This window comes from Leptidea sinapis, chromosome 13, assembly GCF_905404315.1.
Source record: "Leptidea sinapis chromosome 13, ilLepSina1.1, whole genome shotgun sequence".
NCBI classification, from domain to species: domain Eukaryota; kingdom Metazoa; phylum Arthropoda; class Insecta; order Lepidoptera; family Pieridae; genus Leptidea; species Leptidea sinapis.
In genome coordinates this window covers 14,965,902-14,989,922 of record NC_066277.1, presented here as the reverse complement: position 1 = coordinate 14,989,922, position 24,021 = coordinate 14,965,902, and the positions used below count along the sequence as shown (strand labels likewise).

General features: G+C 35.1%; 1 protein-coding gene across 3 annotated transcripts in view; it reads left to right on the top strand.

Moving 5' to 3' along the window:
- LOC126967639 (facilitated trehalose transporter Tret1-like) overlaps positions 1 to 24,021 on the top strand; it is a 37,623-nt gene that overhangs the window by 3,241 nt on the left and 10,361 nt on the right. Inside the window, exons 2-4 of one of the 3 annotated variants that reach the window (XM_050812205.1) lie at positions 9,709 to 9,785; positions 11,327 to 11,436; positions 21,771 to 21,890. In XM_050812205.1, coding sequence (XP_050668162.1) covers positions 9,709 to 9,785; positions 11,327 to 11,436; positions 21,771 to 21,890 — 307 coding nt within the window. Of the gene's footprint in view, positions 1 to 9,539; positions 9,786 to 11,326; positions 11,437 to 20,813; positions 20,971 to 21,770; positions 21,891 to 24,021 lie in introns of those variants that run through there. The other 2 variants (XM_050812206.1, XM_050812207.1) reach the window with 2 other exon arrangements.

The following is a 24,021-nucleotide window of genomic DNA, read 5'->3' as shown; positions in this document are numbered from 1 at the left end:
TATATATAGTTCTTTGAATTACAAATTAAAGGTTTGCTTAGGTGCTTTCGTAAAAATAAACTGATCAAAACGAGTTATGAATGCACCTCCATTCATGTTTAATTTGACAGGAGCATAGAGTACATTTTTATTGATTCGTTCTTGGGAACAGTCAGGGGCCTTACTGCCTTATCTTTAGTAATTTATTTTCAGTATTTTGTTTTACAAAAATGTCCAATAAAGTATTCTAATCTCATCTTTCATCAATTCCTTTTTTGTATGTTTTATGTATTTTTTAAAACTTTATTGATTAATTTATTAAGGCTTACCAAGTAGATACATAATTTAACATATATGAATAAGATATACATTAATGAGAGTTACTATTTACATATTTAAATTAAAGGTATGCACAACGTTACTAAACTAAGTAATACTAAAAATAATGCTAAAAACAAATTAAAAAAAATATAAGTAATAATTTACTATTCATTACTTACGTACTAATCTATATTTAAGCTTTTTAATGACCAGGACATCTGTTTTTATAAAAATTCAAATTTGAAAAAATATCAATAGTATAATCTAAATTAAATATTTTATTATATCTTTCACATATGAGCTGGATGGGAGAGTTTAATCCGTAGTAATTTCTATAAAATTTTATAAATATTGGGGAATAAGTACCTATTCGACAATTGAATGACGGTACACAAATGCCAATATTCTGAAGTACATCTGGACAGTCTATTAGGTTGTTCATGAGCTTGTAAAGAAAACTCAACTGGGCCTTTTTTTTTAATTATAAGTATGGTAAGTTTTATCGATATAACTAAGTCTAGACACGAATTTTTTCTGTACTAATTCTATTCGAGTTATGTATTTTTTATAGTATTGCCACCAAATTACAGAATTATATCCAAAAATAGGTCTCACTAAAGAATTAAACAGTATTTTTAGCAACACCGCTGATTTAAAATCTCTTTTTTTTGAAAAATAAAACCAAGCATTTTATGACTTTTTTGTGCAATATTATCGATGTGGCTTTTAAAACTAAATTCATTGTCTATTATTACTCCTAGATCTTTAATTTCACCAGTATTTTTTATTATAACGCCATCTATATATGTGGTTTTAAACTTTACATGTGTTCTTGATATTCTTAAATGATTGCATTTATTTTTGTTAAGCTGCATATAGTTTGTCGCGCACCAAAGTGACACACGATTGATCATTTTGTACCTTAGTTTGATCGTGAGGGCAATTTATTGTGCGATAATTTTTTAAATCATTAGCATATAATTCATAACTAAGTTATTTACAACACGATTCACTTTCCGCTGAGAAAGTAGCAACTTTTTTATAATAACACATAAATAGGCATAAAAAGGCATTTATTTTCTCAAAATTTATTACTTTAGAATTCTTTTTGATGTAATTTCTAGATACTACTACCGCTTCGGAAACAAATGGCGCTCTGAGAGAGAAGAAGCGGCGCAAGAAACTCTCCCAGCATTCTTTTTTTGAGCTCTTTTCAATAAAAATATACAATATTGTACAGTCATTTCTATCGCTATAAAATAATCACAATCTAGTCCAGGCTGTCCGATCATTTAGATATTCAGCAGTGGAGTAATAGGATTTACGACAGAGCCATTTTTTTATAAAACATTTAAATTTATTTATTGATAATGCCCGAACAGTGGCTGGGACTTTATTATAAAAGGTGTATACATTTACCCTTAAAGCTATTATGTATCTTATGAAGCCTACTAGAATTAGTTACAGCGATCCCTTATTTCTAGTGTTATAATAATGAAAAAATCACTATTCATGTAAAGTAATTACTTATAATTTATTTATTACTGTTTGCCAATTTTAATCCAACTCGTCAAACTCTGGTCTCATAAATCTCTGTATTGTATTGTTTCATAAGAGCCAAAAAATTTTAACCAATTAATTAATTGTCCAAATCGTGGCTATATGGTATTTTAATTATTGTGCCTTTCAATCGCTCACAAGGCTCAGGATTCTATAATAGAATCAAGATAATACAATCAGAGACGAATAAAAAAAGAAGGACTCCGCGCCATGATATTATGAAGTGAAGCAACATTACGCTAGTATGTGCGCAGTTACGGGGGATACCAGATAACACAAATTCTTTCCCGTTATTTGTCATAGTATTATATAGCCACGTTACTTGTAACTCCGATTTTTTTATATCCGATAGTCAGATTGTTTTCTTAAATAAAAATAAATATCGTCATATTATGAGTAAATGAATAAATTAAAAAAACAGTTACACCTTGAAAGTAAGGATTGCGGGTTTGATTCCAGTGCCCGTGTCTTGTTTGCAGTATCTTTGTTTTAACTGATATAAAAATGACGTACTAACGTTTCTTATTTTTAAGAATACCTACATAAAATTCATTCTTAAATTCGTTTTTTTTGTCACTGACGTGGTATTCAAATAAGTAGATTTTTAGAGAACAAACAACTACCTAACTACCTACTTATATTTATAGTGATTTGGTTGCTAAGTAATTACATATCATATAGTTACACTTACAACGGGTCTAAAGTTCTCGGTACAGCGTCATCTTCCTAGAAAGACAAATGTCCGTGACAAATGCGGTCTGCCATCAGTCAGTCATTTTGTGTCTTCTAAGACGCCACGTCTCTCCACAATGCCAAGTAATGGAAATTTTCACAGAGTACTGGATCCCCGACAATTCGAGCAGTTCTGCTCAAAGATGGGAACAATACTACGTTATGTGGCCGGAACCGCACCTTATAAAGTACACAAACATGGGCTGGTTGGTAAAGTTGGTAAAAAATTGTTGGTAAAGACTAAAATAAATTACTGGGCAAATGAGGCTTGACATTTTATTTTTTGGGTATTTTAAGAATACTGAGCGGCACTGCATTTTAATGGGCAGGGCGTATCAATTATCATCAGCTGAACGTCCTGCTCGTCTCGACCCTTATTTTGTATATATATTTTATATATATAAAAAATGAATTATCTTCTTAGAACACCATTAAAATATGGATAACCCAATTTTTCGTGTAATGTCCCTGTTTATTTTCCGGTCACACTGGATGTTACTATCACGCGTTGTGGGGGTTTTGTGTTCCAAACATCGAATTAATTTGTATTATGAAATGAACAAAAAAAGTGTGATTACTACTATTCTATCTGTGAAATGTAATTTCTTTACACTTTTTGTGTTCCGTAGTTTTTACACGTTTTCACAACGCGCGACGCCATTTTTAAAATAATTTATTGAGACGCAAACTGATCTGTCACAGACGATGACAATTCTCATAATGGCCGCCTGTCGGCTTGTATTAGTGTAAGTATGTGCGTGGGGCTATGTATTTACACGTTAATCGGCTTGTTTTGCTGCTACACTGTTATGTAAGGTGACACGGAGTCCATTTTTTTTTACTAGTCTGTGAATACAATCTATAATCGAATCACTCGCTACGCTCAAGATTCAAACTCGGAACACGGAATAATAACGCTTGCTCTTTCGTTGAACAAATAATAATTGAATAGTTATTACATAAGCCATATTTTGTCACACCGGTTATCCAATTTCAGCTTTAATAGTTTGGTTTTGTTAAATTACACAGCGTGAAAGGTCGAACTGAATATTATATTAGTTATCTTTAGCTACGGTGTGTTATTTAAAAACATATTACGTTGTAGTTCATGTTCACTGTCATAAGTATAAGGCACGTAAGAATTTAGTTACATAATCTTTGTAATTTTATTTGTTTCGATTATGATATACTAAGTCTGGCCATAAATACTGTTACAATTAAAAATATTCATTTAATTTTGTCACTTTGGCGCTAGTACATTGTATAATGTTTTGCGATTTTAATTTTATTTTCTTTATTGTTCACAATTAAAAGTATTACAGAGAAAATACATATAAAGTGACCCACAAGAAACCATGTAAGGTTTACCCGTGGGGACGAGATCGCTCTGAATTACTAACATTATTATATTAAATTCTTATATTAATTATATTAACACGCCTTATATTATACATAATTACAGTAAAAATTGTTTGGTTAATAAATACTTTGCCTTTTCCGGTTTTTTCTCAATACTTTCTAAAACGTTTGCTGGCAAACCATTTAGTGTGTCTGGCAATAAATACTCACATTTCCGCCTACCATATGCATTCTTACATTTAGGTAATATGTATGTGTTTAGGAAGGACAGACTACGGAGGTGTGGTTGCCGTGACCGTCTTATTAAAATTGGCTTTAATGTTTGAGATTTCTTCCATTATAACAGAGATTTTTATCTTATCGTAGAAATTTACAATTCTGTAAAATTTAAACAAACCCATTTCGTTATTTTTATATTTCTTTCTTATGTGTTGCGGTACTATAGTTTTTAATATTTTAAGTTGTAATATGGAGAGGGGTTATAAAGGTATGGAGCCAAATGCAATTTTTAAAACTCTCCATACGCTTGGTATTATTAATATGTATGTGTACCGGGCTATTTATAGGTACAATGAGACCTCCTCTGTTTGTGACAGAAAAAGAACGTAGTGTTCGTACGAAAAAGGTGGTCAAAGCAGTAAGGGAAAGAATTCGAAGAAATCCTATCCGAAAGGAAAATATTTTATGTCGGGAGATGAAGATAGCACCTAGAACCATGTCGCGCATTTTAAAAGATGACTTAGGACTTGCAGCCTTAAAAGACGTACTGGTCATTTCTTAACTGATAATTTAAAAAAGAATAGGGTGGTAAAATCGAAACAACTACTGAAGGAAATGGAGGTCATCGAAAAGTTTTGTTTACGAATGAGAATTTTTTTGAAATAATATTATCATACAGCTAAGAGTTTATTATTTTTTAAAGTGATAACCCTCACTTCTGTGATCACCCTCACGAACGCATCGTTCATAAATTTTGTTTTCAAATATAATTGTGTAATTAGTTCCAGAAATGAGGGTTATCACTTTAAAAAACAAATTGTTTAGATTTGAAAGAGAATCTCAAGTCAATTTCTTAATAATATGCACATATTGGGTTTGAGCAGGTTATCAACTGTAAAGTGGATCCTGTAGATGAAGCCACAACATGAGAGTTGAACAAAGCATACAAGATTTTATGACTATACGTCACTCGAACGGTTAGCTCAGTTGGTAAGAGCACTGGCACGGAACGCCAGAGATCATCATCATAAAATTTTAGTTGTGAACAAGACATACAAGATTTATCAACGTTACGTCACTTGAACGGTTGGCTCAATGAAAGAGGCGAAGAGTTTGCGGGTTCGAGTCCCGCGTCGTTCATAAATTTTGATTTCAATTAGAAAAGTTTTTATTTTAAAATTTTGCTTTTCGATTTCGCCCATCGCATCGATTGATACATGTAAGTAACAACGAATCCATGAATAAATAAGACTTTTAGACGCCTTTTGTTAAACAGTTTAACAAAATTGCCTCCAAAAATAACTAAATTACTTTTCATTGTTAATTTATAATTAAGTGCAAGACTGTTTCATCAAGGATAGCTTATAAGGGGTTATCTTCCTTGTACGGACTTTTATGATATCCTAGTTTAATTTTCTTACAGTTTTTGTTTCTTTCCTATTACCTACCAGTGGCGCCGCCTGGTGAACATGCTTCTACTATCTCGAAACTATGATGTCAGTCGAACGCGTGCGTCTTCCCGATGAAACATAAAATAACGACATAAAAAGGCCATTTTCCTATCTCATTCCACGTGATTCGAGCGGTGGTTGAATTTTCGCTGAGATCAGCTGCTTTGCTCGCGATCACGCGTTGGTAAATGCACCGTGTAAAGTGCAAACGCATCACAACACTGGCCTTCACGATATGACCCCGTTACTGACAATGCAAAATAATAATTATTGATGACGTACTATCAACTTTACTAAAGCGAAGTTGGTTATTGAATTGTTTTAAAATAATGGCTTCGAGACCAAAGAATGATTTTCCAAAGAATCACTAGAGTGTAAAGCTCACTACGGAGACGGAACATTTACTCTACAGATGTTCTACTGAAGAGAGAGACGAGCAAGTAAAAATCCAGAGTCTTCTTAATGACTTACAATGTCAGATAGAATACTAATAATATAAGAAACTTGTGTTATCGTTTGATTAAAGGCTGAAAAAAAATTAAAAATAGCACTATAAAAGCTTTAGCTTCACTAAATAAATGAATATATCGCTTAAAATAATGGCATGGAATGCAAATGGATTACTTAAGCATCAAAATGAATCGCAGGTAATCCTTGATATGGAAAATATTGATGTGTGTCTCATATTCGAAACACATTCACGACGCAACGCTACAAAATCTACCATGCCTTACATCCCAATAATACAGCAAGTGGTAGTGCTATTATTGTAAAGGAAAATCATTCCTATTATCAAGAAAGCGTACATGAAGAAAAAGAAATTCAATCTGTATTGATCAGTTTGAAAACAAAGACATATCCTCTAAGAATTATGGTAATAACATTATTATGGTAATAAGTATATTAAAGTTTTTTTTACATAATTTAAACTAATTAAAAAATTTATACAAACTAGATTTCCATTTAGAAACAGATGAACTGTGGATGTCAGGTAGTTCACTATCTTCGAGTATTAGGGCATTGTATATAATTACTATAATTTCAAAATCCCCCATAAATATTTAAAACAGCGATCAAATAACACAGTAGAATGTCATCAAAAACACTAGAATATGACTTTAATCCGTTCCACGAGGAACCACATGAAAGCAGTTATTGGAACCCGGGGAGGAAATAAAAAATATTATAAAATAAAATTAAATAAAATAAGCCTTTATTGCTGTTATTTTGAACTTAATTAACAAAACATATTAAAAGTTTAATAGAGGTAACAAAATATCATTAACTTAAACTATCAATCTATCGTTGACATTCGGTTGTTCTCTCCTTGTAACAGCTCTTCTTTCGACAAAGGCCTCCTCTAAGGATTTCCACTTGTCTCTATCTTTTGCTATACGTAACCATTCTGGGCCCGCTGCATTCTTAAAATCATCTTCCCATCTCTTTGTCTGTCTTCCTTTGCTTCGTGTGCTTTCTCTCGGGTACCATTCGGTTATAATTTTGGTCCATTTCTCTGTCTTTTCTCTCAACATATGTCCAGCGCCATTTCAATTTTCTGTATACTGTTTGAACTTTTTTGAACTTAGTTATCCCTATTATCTTATTTATTTGTACTCTATCCTTTCTCCTTACTCCCAATACGCTTTTCTCTATATAGGGGGAGGAAATATGAGATACGAAATAAAAATATTTATTATTACCTTTATTTCTTTGTTGCTAACATTTTAAAAATTCTTCTAAAAGGGTAAAAATACACCTACAGTTGAAATTAAATGTTAATTTAAAACAGTTATAATCTCCAAATGAAAACTTATTATATCCGCACTTATGTGACACAATTTTTTGTTTAACGTAAAAAAAATTGTTAAAAGCTAAACTAGTACAATAATTTAAAGTTCACCATCACATCAACTTTCAAAACTGAATAAAATTGATAGATAACTTTCTACATTTTTTTTTATGTAAATAAGGGACGAGACGAGCAGGACGTTCAGCTGATCGTTATTGATACGGCCTGCCCATTATAATGCAGTGCCGCTTAGGATTCTTGAACAACCCAAAAATTCTGAGTGGCACTACAATTGCGCTCGTCACATTGAGACATAAGATGTCAAGTCTCATTTGCCTTTAGACCGAAATACAGTAATGTTTACACACTACTGCTCACGGCAGAAATATGCGCAGTTATGGTAAGATCTAGCCGGCATCCTGTGCAAAGGAGCCTCCCACTGGTAAATGCAAATGACGGATACAAAATACATCATTAACATCAACCAGAAGACGTCCACTGCTGGACAAACACCTCCCTCAAAGATCTCCACGTCGATCGGTCCTGCACTGCCCTCATCCAACGTATTCCGGCGATCTTGACCAGGTCGTCGGTCTACCTTGTCTACCAACACTTCGTCTTCCGGTACGTGGTAGACTTTACTGCCGCTCAGGATTCTTGAAAAACTCAAGAATTCTGAGCTTGTCACCTTGAGACATAAGATGTTAAGTCTCTTTTACCCAGTAATTTCACTATCTAGGGCGCTCTTCAGACCGAAACACAATAATGTTTACATATTACTGCTTCACGGCAAAATAGGCCCATAATCTAGCCGGCACTCTGTGCAAAGGACCCACTGGTTCCGAATTCCGGAAACATATTTTAATCTTAGATCATTTATACGTCTAGATAGACTATGACATCTGTGAAAACGTCGAAAAAACTAGACTTTAGAACTAACCACTATTTTGAGCAATTCACGCACACTAACACAAAGTGTCATACAAATCGCGAGTGTAAGACGTACCTTGTCACGCAAACTAAACTAATTATCCTGGCCTGTTTTTCTCGGTTGCCTTACAGCAAGAGACTCTATCCAGACGTATAAATTATCTTAAATTTTAATATATAAAGACTCCCAACCAAAGCCGAGCTAGGAACCGTATACAATAGACACGTCACATTTCGAACAAAACATTAGGATAAACGATGTCACATATTTAAAAAGGAGGTTATCAATGAGTCTGGTTTTTTTAAGTCTATCTTACAATTTTTATTCTATTTTATTTGGAAAACTTACAGTGTTACAATAACTTAATTACCATACAATACTGCACATTTTACACCATTTAATAGTTTTCGCATATTGTTTCTAATAACACATAGCATAATACAGTTACTTACATCTTCTTCTTTTTTTATACAAGTATTATATAAAATATGTTAATAATTACATAGGTATTACATTTATTATGTTCAAAGAGCATTCAAACACACAATTATGTTTATAGTAACAGTTAGGGAAACACATACTACTCGACTAAGTCGAGTTAACAAGTCTTTTGTGGGGCGATGTATATGCTCTTACAACAGGATCCCAGAAAATGTTCAAAACAAAAGTATTACGTAATTCAAAAGAATTGTTAAAAAACGTTTGTGTGGTAAAGGTTGCTATAACATAAATGACTTTCTTGATGATACCACAGTTTGGGAATGGAGCGACCACCCTCAGGCTATTATATAATAAGTTTAATTGTACAATGTTACTTGGTTACTTTGTAAATGTTACTTTAATTGTCAAACATAATTTTGATGAAAAAAAAAAGCCCGCTGAGTTTGTTGCGCCCATTCTTCTCAGGCCTGAGGCATTCATTTTGGAATGGGTGGGAGTTTTTTTTTGACTTTCAATAAGTGATTTCACATCCTATTTTGAATAAAAATATTTGAATTTGAATTAAACCAGTTTTTAGTCATTTTAGATCTAATTGAATTTGTTGATGAATTAAACAGGTCAAAATCAGGAAAGCCTTTAAGATTATTTATGTAGTGAGATGCTCTTGAGAAGAATGAGTTTTGTTTGTAATTTGCATACTTGTTCAATTCATGATTCAATCTATAACAACAGATACTTCGCCATTACAATACAATTGTTCTTACCAAGCAGTCTTTTAATACTGATCCATGTGTGACGCGTATTTTCTAACAATCAATTTATATTACACGATTTATGAGCGTCGTTGTGGTTGTAAAAGAAATTTTATGTGTTTTTAATGGAAAACTGTGATAAGACTTTAGAGAGTTTTTTGTTTTTTGTTTAAGTATGAAAAAACTGGTTTTATTCAGCTGCGTTGGTGGAAATTGTGGAAAACTCAATCAGTTCTTATGCTCTCTGTTGAGTAAGTGAATTTTATTTTTATTAATTTTATTTTATTTAAATTTTAGTACCTTCTTCACGTAATGTTTTATTTGATTTCTTAGTCTATATAAATAATTGGGTATTGCGTTGTTTAGTACTAATTAATAAAGTTACACTAGTAAGAACTAAATATAATATTGTAATAAATACAGTTGAAATTGTCTTCTTATTTGAAGCTTTATTATTTGAAAATAAAAATAATTTGAAATTAAAATTATTTGAAATATTTATCTAATATTTTGAAGTGAAAACTTCTTTCGAAGCGTTGAGCACTTTTCTAGGGATCGGTATAAAATGTTAAACTCGCGTCAGGATACGTGACCTGATCGAAACTTCGTAAGACAGACGTTGAAAATAATGGATGAAAGTTGACTTTTCTGAGAGGTAAACTTTTAAATGTAAAAAACATCTAATAGTTCTGAAGTGTTTAATTTTTTATTAAATATAAATTGTCATTTTTGTGTGTGACGGCGCAATAAACCACAAAAATGCTAGTACTTTTTTACTGATGAATAAAGCAATTCGTGCGAAATTATTCCCTAACCATTCCAAAATATTCAAAAATGCACAACAGTTAATGTTCAAGTTTTCACTTCTCCGGCAGTACCCGGAGTGCAACCCGTTATTTTCTTTAATAACTTTACTTAATTCATGTATATAATATGAACATTTACTGTTAAATTTTTAAACTTTGACGAAATCTTTTGACTTTTATTAATAAAGTAAAAAAAAAAACAAAAACAATTGATGTTTGATTTGCATGATAGTTAAATAAAATATATAAAGATAAATTAATAAATAAATAATATTATATTGAGAAACAAATTAAGTAGAATAGGTTTAATGATTTAATTTTATTATTATTAGCTTTCTAACATAATGTTTAATATTTAAAATTAGATTTTTTTAATTGGCTTGTCTCTAAAAGTTCTTGAGGGCAAAACACCCGAGAGGGCCTCGTGCAAAGATCGCCAGGGCTACAGTCCAGGATCGATGATACATTTTTGCAATTGATTACTAATAAGCAAATTTTCCGTGAGTAGCTATATTTTGATGAGCCCAACAATTTCCTGTGTGAAGACTCTGGATTGCGGTTGGTAATCAAGCAGCGAGAAATTATGTTGTTTAGATGATTCTCAAAAATTTATAACCACCTAAGTGTCAACAATTGATAACTAATAATTTAAATAATTATTATCAGATTTAACAAAATAAACAGGAAAAATTTTTAGAGAATCATCAAATCAACATAGTTTGACCCTGCAACCTACGACCTATCACAATCCAGAGTTTTCGTACAGGAAATAGTTGGACCTCTCAACAAAATGAATCTACTGACGGTAAATTTGCTTGATCAAATGCAAAAATGGACCCTTGATCCTGGACTATACGTAATCTTGAACATTTGTATACAGGTATACATGTATATATGTAAGATATATCTTAAAACAACTATTCACTAGCATATATCATTATAAATAGTGAAATATTATTTATTAACTTATTTAAATTGTATTCCAGTATGTATTCCTACGTTTTCTTATGGAAACAGTATAGGATGGATGTCACCAATGACATTATTGTTGCAATCACAAGAGTCTCCAAGGGAAACACCGCTAACAGATTTAGAGGTAAGTTTGTAAAAAATCTTTTTTTTTGAAGTTACAACTTCTTTCGTTGAGCACTTTTTGTGTGAACAAAAATCATGGAACTAACGCCAACGTCACCGAACGCTTTCCATGAGCTATATTTATGTTTTGTTTTATGTTTTTCTTAGGACAATCCAGTTCATCCTGCAGGTGATAGAATAAACCGGTACATACTACAATAAACTAGTTTCTCCTATAGCCCTTAGGTAAAGTAGTTAGCGGAAACACCGCACAAGGAATTTCATTCCACAGCTTTGTAGTACGTGGAAGAAAGCTCCTTGAAAACCGCACTGTGGAAGACTGCCACACATCCAGATGGTGGGGATGGTATCCTAACTTATGGCGTGTCGTGCGAGGGTGGAATTCGGCGGCATTGTCAGGTGAATCAGCTCTGCGGAACACTCTCCATGATAAATGCGGTAGTTGACACACAATGAAGCGATGTCTCTACGCAACGCCAAGTGATCCACGATCCAAACGATCCACAGAGCACCAGGTTCCCGAAAATTCGAGCTGCTCTGAGTTGCACGCGGTTAAATGGATCGAGCTGATATTGGGGTGCGCCAGACCAGAGATGACAGCAATACTCCATATGTGGCCGGACCTGCGCTTTGTACAGCGCTGGAATGTGGGCCGGCTTGAAGTATTGCCGACTGATATAACAAATGGAGTTTTTTTAGTGGTAAACGCGCAAACTTGAGTCTTTTGGGGATAAAATTGGACAAGGTTCAATTTACTCCATTCCGCGACCTTCTCAAGAGACGACTCGATAGAAGACACAAGTTGCTCCCGGCACTGGTCGATGATTTCCCGAGAGAGACCTGCATAGCAATGTATGTTGGAGGTGTCCAACATATCATTGATATGCAGAAGAAACAGTGTGGGAGATAGCACACAGCCTAGGGGCACTCCAGAGTTCACGGGCTTGGGATCCAGCAATAACCGTCGATAACGACCTGTATGCTGCGCCCAATGAGGTAGCTGGAGGTCCACTTGCATAAGCTCTCGGGAAGCCAAAATGATGGAAGTTTTGCGAGAAGCGCCTTGTGCCATACACGATCAAAGGCCTTCACTATATCCAGGCTAATTGCCAGGCCTTATCCCATGCTTTCAAAAGCCGCCGCCCATCTATGTGTTAGGTATACCAGAAGATCACCTGCCGATCGACCATGGCGAAAGCCGGTCTGTCGGTCGTTGATCAACTGGTGAGCCTCTAGGTATACCAAGAGACGTGAAGCACTAATGTGTAAGCATTATTGTGTTTCGGTCTGAAGGGCGTCGTAGCTAGTGAAATTACTGGGCAAATGAGACTTAACACCTTATATCTCAAGGGGACGAGGGCGCAATTGCAGTGCCGCTCAGAAATTTTGGGTTTTTTCAAGAATCCTGCGGCACTGCATTGTAATGGGCAGGGCGTATCAATTACCATCAGATACTACAGATTGGGAATGGAGCGACCGCCCTCAGGCTATTAAATAATAAGTTTAATTGTTGGTATAATGTTACTTTGTTACTTTGTAAGTGTTAATTTAATTGTAAAACATATTTTTGATGAAAAAAAAGGCCCGCTGAGTTTGTTGTGCCCATTCTTCTCAGGCCTGATAGTTGAGAAAAAAACGGTCCGTTTTTACATCACTAGATCTCATTTTTTGATATTTCTTTACTATTTGTGCAAACTCTTCTTGTACTACAAACGAGCGCTCAATATTTGTTTTTGTTTCAGTCAGTTTTACTGGCAATAATTGGCCTTGACTTTAAATGTCCTTAATTGTCAAATTTGTGAGTTCACTACTTCTGCAAGCGCCGTTTATACCCAGTATCAATACCACCTGTGAAACACAAGTAATTTTTTAGTATTTGTGTAATTTATACGTTCATTTTTAGAATAAATACATAAATACTTAGGTAAACTTACCTTCACTGCCAAACATATCTCGCCTTAGATTTCCTACTCTTGAACCCCTGAAAGAAGAATAAACAGTCTGTCTTTTCAAAAATGATGTTAAATTATGGAATTTTTTAAAATTTTCATTGTGTTTTACACTTAGTGTACTCTTGAGCATTGAATATCGGCTCCATAGCGTAGAAGGCTGTAGTTTGCTACATAGTCCATTAAAATATGTAAGAAATACACTTTCGGAAAACGATTTAATATTCTTCTCTACTCGCCACTTCATAAAATCATGTTTAAATATCTTTATTTTGAGATTTCTGGCAAGAGATTTCAATAACACAATTTGCCTCGTCTCTAATTGAATCTAGTGTCAACATTTCAGAATCGCTTGAACTCATTTTTAATATTCAAAACTTAGCATAAAAGATTATTACCTATTTATTAAATTCCGTCACAGATACATAACCGATCAGTATCCCGCCAATTTATGTCGACTTTTTAAATTTTAAATGTGGAACTCACCGCGTAATTGTTTCGGCTTATTTCGCTCAAAGAAGTTTGCGCTAAGTTCACACTGGCTGTTTTATACATAAAACTGTTCATAGCTGCAAGAGTTCTATTTTTAAAGTTCATTCCGGCCCTTAGGTGGGAAGTAATTTGTATGAGTTATTCCCTCTCTGTGGAGGGAAGCAGCATTTTCTACCCAATAATCAGATCAAAACAAAAATACTTTCCGAGTATGAGAAATGAAAAGTATATTTTATTAATTTCAGTAAAATAATGTAAATATGCCAACTGCCAAAAATTAATTTGTAGATCGTGGTGACACACAATTTTTCTTTATGACAGTAAGGGGCGAGACGTGCAGTGCCAGGATTCTTGAAAACCCCCAAAAATTCTGAGCGGCACTACAACTGCGCTCGTCACCTTGTGACATAAGATTTCAAGTCTCATTTGCCCAGTAATGTCACTAGCTACGGAGAAACACAATAATGCTTACACATTACTAATTTTGGTACCTATAATCTAGCCGGCATCCTGTGCAAAGGAGCTTCCCTCTGGTAGCTTAATTTTCCTTCGCCATAGTCAGGTTAAAATGAAAAGTATGTATAATTAATGTCAGTAAAATAAAGTTAAACTGCCAATTGCCAAAAATCAATTTGTAGCTCATGGTTACAAACAAATTTATTCGATGTTTTAAGATACTTATTAATCATTAAATGCTTAACGCTTACATGGAAGTAATGTAATTGATGTTTTTTTTTATGGAATAGGAGGACAAACGAGCGTACGGGTCCACCTGTTGTTAAGTGATCACCGCCGCCCACAATCTCTTGTAACACCAGGATATCACAGGAGCGTTGCCGGCCTTTAAGGAAGGTGTACGCGCTTTTTTTGAAGGTACCCATGTCGAATCGTCCCGGAAACACCGCACAAGGAAGTTCATTCCACAGCTTTGTAGTACGTGGAAGAAAGCTCCTTGTAAACCGCACTTTGGAGGGCCGCCACACATCCAGGTGGTGGGATTGATATCCTAACTTGTGGCGTGTCGTGCGAAGGTGGAATTCGGCGGCAGGAATCAGGTTAAACAGCTCTTCGGAACACTCAATGTTACTTATCAATTAAGTACATAGTGTTTCCATCTAATCGTAATTATTTCGCATTTGCAGTGAATACTTTAAAATGTAATCTTCTTCACAACAACGTACGAGGTCACTGTCAATTCACCAAAAATATAATTTCCTTTCCACAAAATATAAAACACTTATCTGTTTTAATGCATTAACATTCAACAGTTTCAAACATTAATTATTTCAAATGATGTCATCTGATAACTTAGATTAAAATACTTGCCATAATTTACGGCCGTTCCCAATATACTATCTACAGATAGAAATAAATTACTACCTTCTACTGACAGTAATTAGCTGGCAATAATCTGAAGCAGTCCCAATATAATCGATAAGTCATTCTTATCGCCTAATATTGGGACGCGTGATTTACAATTTCCATACAAACTTCTATCGCTGGTAAGCTATACGTCGTCCCATTGACAGACAGCGTGTACAGGTTAGGTGAGTTACCGTTGATAAGTTTATTGGGACAGAAAAGTCAATCGATAGTTACGATTTTTATCTCAAGTAAGCATTGCAAGTGAGAGATAGACTGACTATTGGGAACGGCTGTTAGTAATCGTAAAACAACTTATAGTAATTTAAGAAATTATAGGTTTACAATATAATTTAAAAAATTGTCGTTTATTTATTTATCATAGTCTATACATATCCTTCTATTTCATTAAATTGGCATTTCGTCGTGCTGGCCACATTCATCTGAAATATCTCCTCTTTGTTTAAGAGTTTCAAATTCAATATTATAAATCCATTTAGCTGGTAAAAGGCATAAAAGGGCATTTATTTTCTCAAAATTGAAAATCCTTTAGAATTTTACCAGTGGGCCTCAAGAGAGCCTCTCTTGGCACAGGATGCCGGCTAGATTATGGGTACTACAACGGCTCTCCTGCCAGAGTTTGGCGAGTCAACATGTCCTGAGGATGCCTCGTGTATAGGCGAAACACGTGTCGAATTGTTTTAAGACAAATATTGGCGGAATTAACACTACGGAAAACTCGAAACATTTGGATACTACAACGGTACCTATTTCTTACATAAAGCAGTAATGTGTAAGCATTACTGTGTTTCGGTCAAAAGGGCGCCGTTGCTAGTTAAATTACTGGGTAAATGAGACTTAACATTTTATGTCTCAAGGTAACGAGCGCAATTGTAGTGCCGCTCAGAATTATTGGGTTTTTCAAGGGTTTTGCTCGCCTCGTTCCTTATTATCATACAAAAAAAATCTCTTTGATGTCATTTATAACGCTACCACCGCTTCGGAAACATACGGTGCTCTGAGAGTGAGGAAGCAGCGCAAGAAACTTTAGGTACAATTGGTTGGTTGTGTTTTTCCTAGTTAGTTTTTTCCTTTAGTTCCGTTAGTTGCACATACTACACAATGGAATCTGAAAAACTTGACTTTGACTGTGTCTTTGAAAACACGATACTTTGTTAGTTCCAACGTTTTTGTTCTAAAAATTTCAATCTTCAGGATAAGTCCTGTAGACGGCCTGACACAAAAACGGATAATGAAGAATTAAAGGTTTTTGTAGAAGAATATTCATTGCAAACCACCATCGCTAGGAAGAGGGTCGCTCATGTAATCAATTCCGGTGAAGGACAACACCTCTGTGTCGATTTTTCGGCCAATTGCTGCACGCACTCTTCCCGGGTCTGAAGATGGACGTTTTGTGCATCTCCTTCAATAGCCCAGGAGGGTACCGGCTCTACGAGTATTCTCGCTCGGGCTGCCCGTCGTATTCTGGGGAGAGCACAGAACCACGCATGTCCGAGGACAAACGAGGAAGCAACACCACGACACCCCGTTCCACGTTCCACATTAATGTGGACTTTTGCATCATCAGGGGAATCCAATCCAATTTAAACGCCGTCCACCACCACCTTGAGATGGTGCAGCCAGCCTTATATTTCCTTATGGATACGCAGATATCCAGACCTAGCGATTACGTTAAGCAGTGGTGGAGTGTTCAGCATGGAAACCAAACTGTTCGTCGCGTGGATGTCTCGGCCGAGCTTCCACGATGATGGAAAGTGCCCGGTACGGAGGATTCCGTTGAAGAGCCGCGTCAGTGTCGCGATTGGTCGCGGAATTAGGTGACGCAGAGCTTCGTTGGTGACTCGATCAGGGCCGGGGGGTTTGTGCAGTCTAGTTCGCTGAATCATCCTTTGGACTTGTCCGGGGGAGAGCACAACGGGGTCTTGTGTCGGTACTATCGGCGACTCGAAGTAGTTCTTCACATGTCGCTCGATGGTCTCTACGTGCTGCACATCTGCGGACGGGTTGGATGTAAACTGCGTCTCCAGGTAGTCCGCAAATATCTCCGATCGATCTTCAGCTCGGTAACGTTGGGTTCCGTCACTGGCCATGAGGGGTCTAATCGGGGAGGGTCTCCCGGAGAGTGGGCGGCAGAGGCGGTGCATGCCGGACCAGTCGTCACCGGCTCGCTCAATGGCGGAGTACCAAGATTCGTCTGCGACTGTCTCCAGTGCGTCTGAGATCTTGGCAGCCAGAGCGTTCAGTGAATCAAATGAGCCGGAAGCCGCTTTTTTATACGCTCGTCCCATGAAATGACGCACTGTGATTGGTCGGCTGTTGTGACCTATTACCCCCGGAAGACATACGTAACAATGATGAAGGGACCAAATTTATTTGTTCAAATATTAAAATTATTATTGTTTCCGAGTGAGTGACCGTTGTCAATTAAGTGTTTCGCGAAGTGTGATTTTTCGGGATGATTATTCCTAAATGCGGCAATATGTTCCTTTAATCTGATTTCGAAATTTCGACCTGTTTGACCTTTATATACCCCGTTACAAGTGTAACAACTTAGTTTATAAACGCCGGATTTTTCGGAATTATTTAACCGATCTTTGCCATTACATAATATTCAATTGATATTGTGATTCGTTCGAAAGGACACATTAATATTGTTTTTCCTAAATAAATTAGCTATATTTTTATCTGATATTGGACCAATATATGTCAAACTACCCACATATTTGGTATTTCATTGTGGTGGGACGGGATAAAGTTCTGAATTAATTAAATGTTTTTGATTATTTATAATTAATTTATTCAATAACTGTTTTATAGCCGTTGGTAACCGCGATTTGATATATTGTATTAAGTTCTTTCGCGAAGTTGTCACGGGACAGTGGGACTGACATTAATCTGTGAACACAGCAGCGGAGGGCTGCTAGTTTATGTTGTACGGGGTGGTAAGATGAGGCGGGAATAGCAATATCTGTATATGACGACTTTCTATAGATTTGGAATTCTAATTAATTATTTACTCTTGTTAATGTTAAATCCAAAATTTAAGAGATTGGTTTGATTCGAATTCCATTTTAAACATTATTTTAGGGTGGATCTTATTATTTTTATTAATGAAAAGATCATTTTGACGTTCGGTGCTTGTCTAGAAAATTATAACAATTAAAAAAGTAAAATTTTTAGTGGGGTCTGAGTTTAGACGTTCGAAATCGTCGGTTTGTATTATATCGTTTACTTTCTGTTCATAATCGTTTTTAAGCTATTGCATAGCTCTTATCGCGGGCTTTGAGCGCGGCGACCGAATCAAGAAATTCCGTAACGAAAATAAAACCTAACACCCCCAGTGTTCCGTGATCAGCGCCATCTATCGGAAACTGTGATGTTGTATTACACTCGATAGATTCAACGTTCGATTTGGACATACGAAATAGATTATGAAAGTGACACTATTTATCTTTTAAATTCAAATTAGATAGAGTAAAATTATAATTTTGTGACCATTTTTTTTTTTTTATGGGATAGGAGGACAAACGAGCGTACGGGTCACCTGGTGTTAAGTGATCACCGCCGCCCACACTCTCCTGCAACACCAGAGGATTCACAAGAGCGTTGCCGGCCTTTAAGGAAGGTGTACGCGCTTTTCTTGAAGGTACCCATGTCGTATCGTCCCGGAAACACCGCACAAGGAAGCTCATTCCACAGCTTCGTGGACCATTAAGGATGTCTGGCAAGGGGTTCCCACGATGGTAAGTGTCTGACAATGAATAACTTGATTTTTAATAATATTCTGAAGGTAATACCGAATTTTGACTGAATTTTTTCTTTGATGTAGTTAGATCGGTATTTTACACACCATTAGTAGGTACCGTTTACCTGACAATGCCACTGCAACCCAAACTCCATAATGGACCATCGTTCTTAGCTGTTTTGGGAGCATGCGCTGACAAACTTTCAGCTTTTATAAAATGACGTAGGTCCACGAACTACATTTTGGTTATTAAATTTAATTCTTATTTCTAGTTTATTAGTGTAAGTAATTAGTGATCACAGTGTACAAAAACTTCAAAATATGCAAATAACTGTAGAAAAATCTTTTATTTATAATTAAGCGGAACGACGACATTTTGCTGCTAAATGAGACTATTTTGAGAGAAGACACTGTAGACAGTCCTAAGCCTGTTTAAGTGTGAAGTAAAATTCACTGATAGATGGCTATTTAAATTCAACACATAGACCTAGGACCTCTCGCCAAGCCTAGTGACCAGATCACCCAGTAACTGATTCATAAATACGAAAGACCTATATAGGTAGATTGTTTATTAAAGTAATTAATAATAACTAACTGCTACAAGAAACCACAACAAAATATGGGACCACCATTGACGCGGTATTTTCTAGACATTTAGAGGATATCAAGTCTCAAACTTATGTTTCTTATTACAGTTACCATAAACATATAGTTTCAATTATAAAAGTTCCTGAATAACCTACATGAATTGTATGATAATAAAAATATTTTAAACAATATTAAGTAACTTCTCATTTATTCAATAAAAGAAAAACAAAATGTTTACTTATCAGTCACCACGATCAAAGAGTGTAACTTGAATTAGTATCAAAGAAAAAACGTGAATTATTATCAAAAAAGAATAAATAAATAATTATAATTGTACAAGTTGATAAGAAATGCTATGCAATAGCTTTACCGCGGCAGTCCCCGAGTGCCACACGTCTGTTATATTTAGAATAACAATGCAATTACCTTTATCGGCCTTTGAAATGACTAAATTTTCTTGATCTAATTTATTTTGTAATCAACGAAAAACATGTTTATCTGAAGTATTTTAAGTACAATTACGCACGCATTGGTACACGATGGTTTTTTCAAAAGAGTCGAATTTTGATATCTAACGGCCATATCTTGATGACTTCTAACACACGCCACTTCTGAATCTACTGCCAAAGTATCAAGGGTTTTTTGGTTAAGACCCGGTCTGATATTGTGTACTAATGAAATTTCGGGGGAAGAAAGTTGTGCTTTTGAAAGATTTTTGACGCGCGTATAGGTGGACCGTGTTTGGTGCGTCATCGTGATAGGAGTTATTATTTTGATTATCCCGAAATAGCTGTGCCAATTTCCTAGACTGTATTTGATATTTTTCTTGTACTAGTCTATTGGCTAATTCCCGCGCTTTATTGTCTAAAATGTCAAACTCGATATTATGTAATTTGAATGTCAATTCGAAATATCACACTCTCAAGTGAAGCTTGAGATTGTCTCTAACTGAAAACCAATATCGGCATTCTTCGTTTAACCATTTTGGTGAAGCTATACACCTTTTGGCGCGATGGAGAAAAATGATGAGAGTGAATTTTTACGATGCGCGCGCACACCGACACCTGTATTCTACATCGTGAAATTAGTTCTAGGTGGCATGAAAATCGATAACTATGTTGTAGTGTCGTATGTGTCGTTATGAAACACGTGTTCTAAATATAAAGTATTTTATATTTAGAACACGTGTTTCGTAACAGTACAATTAAACAGTGTGCATAAATAAATATTATTTTGGTGTTTTTATTTAATTTCATATACGACGGTGATAGTATTTATTGATAATTTATTAGTATATCTATATATATTGAATATTAGTGATAAAACTGATTTGAATAAACTGTTTTGAGTGCATTTATATATTTGAGGTTAATTGTCGGTATGTATAATTTATTTACATCGTTAATTAAAAATTATTACATTAATATCTAAAAAATATTTTTTTTTTCATTTTGTTTTATTTCTGGTATATTAACAAATTTTATGTATAGATAAAAAAATAATTAATTGCTGCCTTGAATGCTGAGTGTTTATACTATCTTTGATCTTAACCATTCGTTAAAAATTGATTTATTTTTTCATACGCCAAAGAAGTATAACTTCTAACGCATGTTGTGTGTACATAAGTACCTACACACACTCTTTTTTATATTTATTTACGGCTATAGTGCTTGCGCGAGAATGTGTGTTAGATCGGATGATCAGGGATGACATTTAGATGTTTATACTGTGGATTGAACCAAAAGTTTTGGTCTGCCAGACGCTGAAGCTTGGTCAACTTGATGTAAAATTTCGCCTGTTCGGCTATACCTGCTGATTTAAAAAACATGATTGAAATAGGCGTTACTTTGAAAATCCATAATTATTCAAATGATTTGAGTTTTCTTTAGTGTTAATTCAATTTTATTAATTAATTAACACTAAAGAAAACTCAAATCATTTGATTAATTATGGATTTCCGCAAAGTGACGCCTATTTCAATAAATTTACCCTAAAATGATACAAATCAAATTGAATATTTATTTAAAAAAAGAGGTACTTTCAGTGTGTTACTTCAAACTACTTACTACAAACGATACTGAAGCATTAAAAGTAGTTCTTAGAATTTTGACTGTATGTCTGTTAATCTGTTCTACTGGCAATCCGTATGTTTGATTAAATTTTAAATCCTTTTTACAGATCTCATGGATGGCTTCCCTTCCGTACATTGCATGTGTGCCAGGAACGTATTTAATGGCATTCATTGGGGATAAATTTGGAAGGAAAAATGCTTGCCTATTCATGTCTGCTGTTGGTACAGTAAGTAGATCTTCGTAAATTACAAAATTCCGTCAAGTGCGCGTTAGACTCACTTAAGAAGAATTCGTAGAATATGTTACTCTGTTTAATTTTATTTATTTGCGGTCAGAGTCACACCTTATGTAAGATTTGGTTGTTGAAATATGGCCGCTTTTTAAAAACCATGTGAAGCCATCTCAATCCAGTCGTACCTAAGGATCCTTTTATTGTATATATTAGATTCGTTCATGTTGAAACCTCTCCGCCCATGGACATCCGCAAAACCAGGGGTCGAGAGATGCGTTGCCGGCCCTTAAGAGGGGATCCAGGTTCAGGAAATGGATATGTACAGCTATTTAACGATATTTGTAGTAAGTAAATAAAATATGCCCAATATGCAATCAAAAAAGTGCCACTATCTCAGTGCCCGAATTGATTGACGGTCGTATTCTAAGAAATTTACCTGTACGGGGAAAAATAGAAATTACTTCTGCTCCATGTCGCTGATTTATACATGCTTGTCTATCTGTAGATGCTTAACTTATATTGATTTATTCTGTATAAATTCATATAGTTATCCGTCATACAATTAATGCGGGTACTAGACTCATTGAGCACATCTTTGACGCCTGGGAAGAGTCACAGGATGCATTGGGCATTTTTTGTGATTTGTCCAAAGCATTTGACTGCGTCCAACTTTACTCCTAAAACTAAAACATTATGGAGTGAAAAATAGAGCCCTAAATCTGTTAAAATCATATTTAAGCGAAAGAGTTCAGATAGTCGATGTAAATGGCAAACGGTCTTCGGGTAAACCTGTGGGAATAGGTGTTCTACAGGGTTCTATTCTCGGTCCTTTCTTGTTTCTTATATATATTAACGATCTACCGTCTGTGGTAGATGATAGCCATGAGATTGTATTGTTTGCTGATGATACTTCACTTATTTTTAAAGTGAAGCGACGTGCGGATATTGATGACGAGGTAAACAATGCACTCTCAATGATAGTGCGCTGGTTTGAGACGAATAATCTGCACTTAAACAGTAAAAAAACAATGTGTTTACGGTTCATTACACCAAATACAGCGGAGGTACAAACCAACGTACTTATAAATGACCAGAGATTGGAACTTGTGGACACTGTGGTCTTCTTGGGTATCACGTTAGATAAAAAGCTTCAGTGGGGTCCACATATTGCCCATCTAGCAGATAGACTCAGCTCTGCGGCATATGCAGTTAGAAAGATTAGAGGGTAAACGAATGTTACGACCGCTAGCTTAGTGTACTTTAGTTATTTTCACAGCATCATGACGTACGGTATATAACTATGGGGTCATGCTGCTGACATTGATATAGTGTTTGCACTGCAAAAGAGAGCTGTTCGTGCTTTATATCAGCTTGGTTATAGACAGTTTCTCAAAGAAAACTTTAAAGAAATAAATATTGTGACTGTTCATTGTCAGTGCATTTATGAAAATTTAATGTATGTTCACAAAAATCGTCACCTTTTTGCTCTTAATAGTGATTTTCATTATTATAACACTAGCAATAAGGGATTGCTTGTAACTAATTCTAGTAGGCTTCGATACATAATAGCTTTAAGGGTAAATGTATACACTTCTACAATAAAGTCCCAGCTACTGTTCAGGCATTATCTATAAATAAATTTAAATGTTTTATGAAAAAATGGCTCTGTCGTAAATATCTAAATGATTGGACAGCCTGGGACTAGATTGTGATTATTTTATAGCGATAGAAATGACTGTACAATATTGTATATTTTTATTGAAAAGAGCGCAAAAAAAAAGGAATTCTGGGAGAGTTTCTTGCGCCGCTTCTTCTCTCTCAGAGCGCCATTTGTTTCCGAAGCGGTAGTAGTATAAGAAATGACATCAAAAAGAATTCTAAAGGAATTAATTTTGATAAAATAAATGCCTTTTATGCCTTTTTATGCCTACACTACATACAAAACATCTCGCATTCACGAAAAGTATCCGTAAATAAATTGTACTAAATCGACAAGCAAACCCATAGTATCTAGGCGATACACTAAATCTGATGTGCACAACTCATAAGTTATACTCAGGACAGGCCAACCAACGCCCCTCATGGCCTTCCCACGAAGAGTGCGATACGGACAAATGCAGCTCAG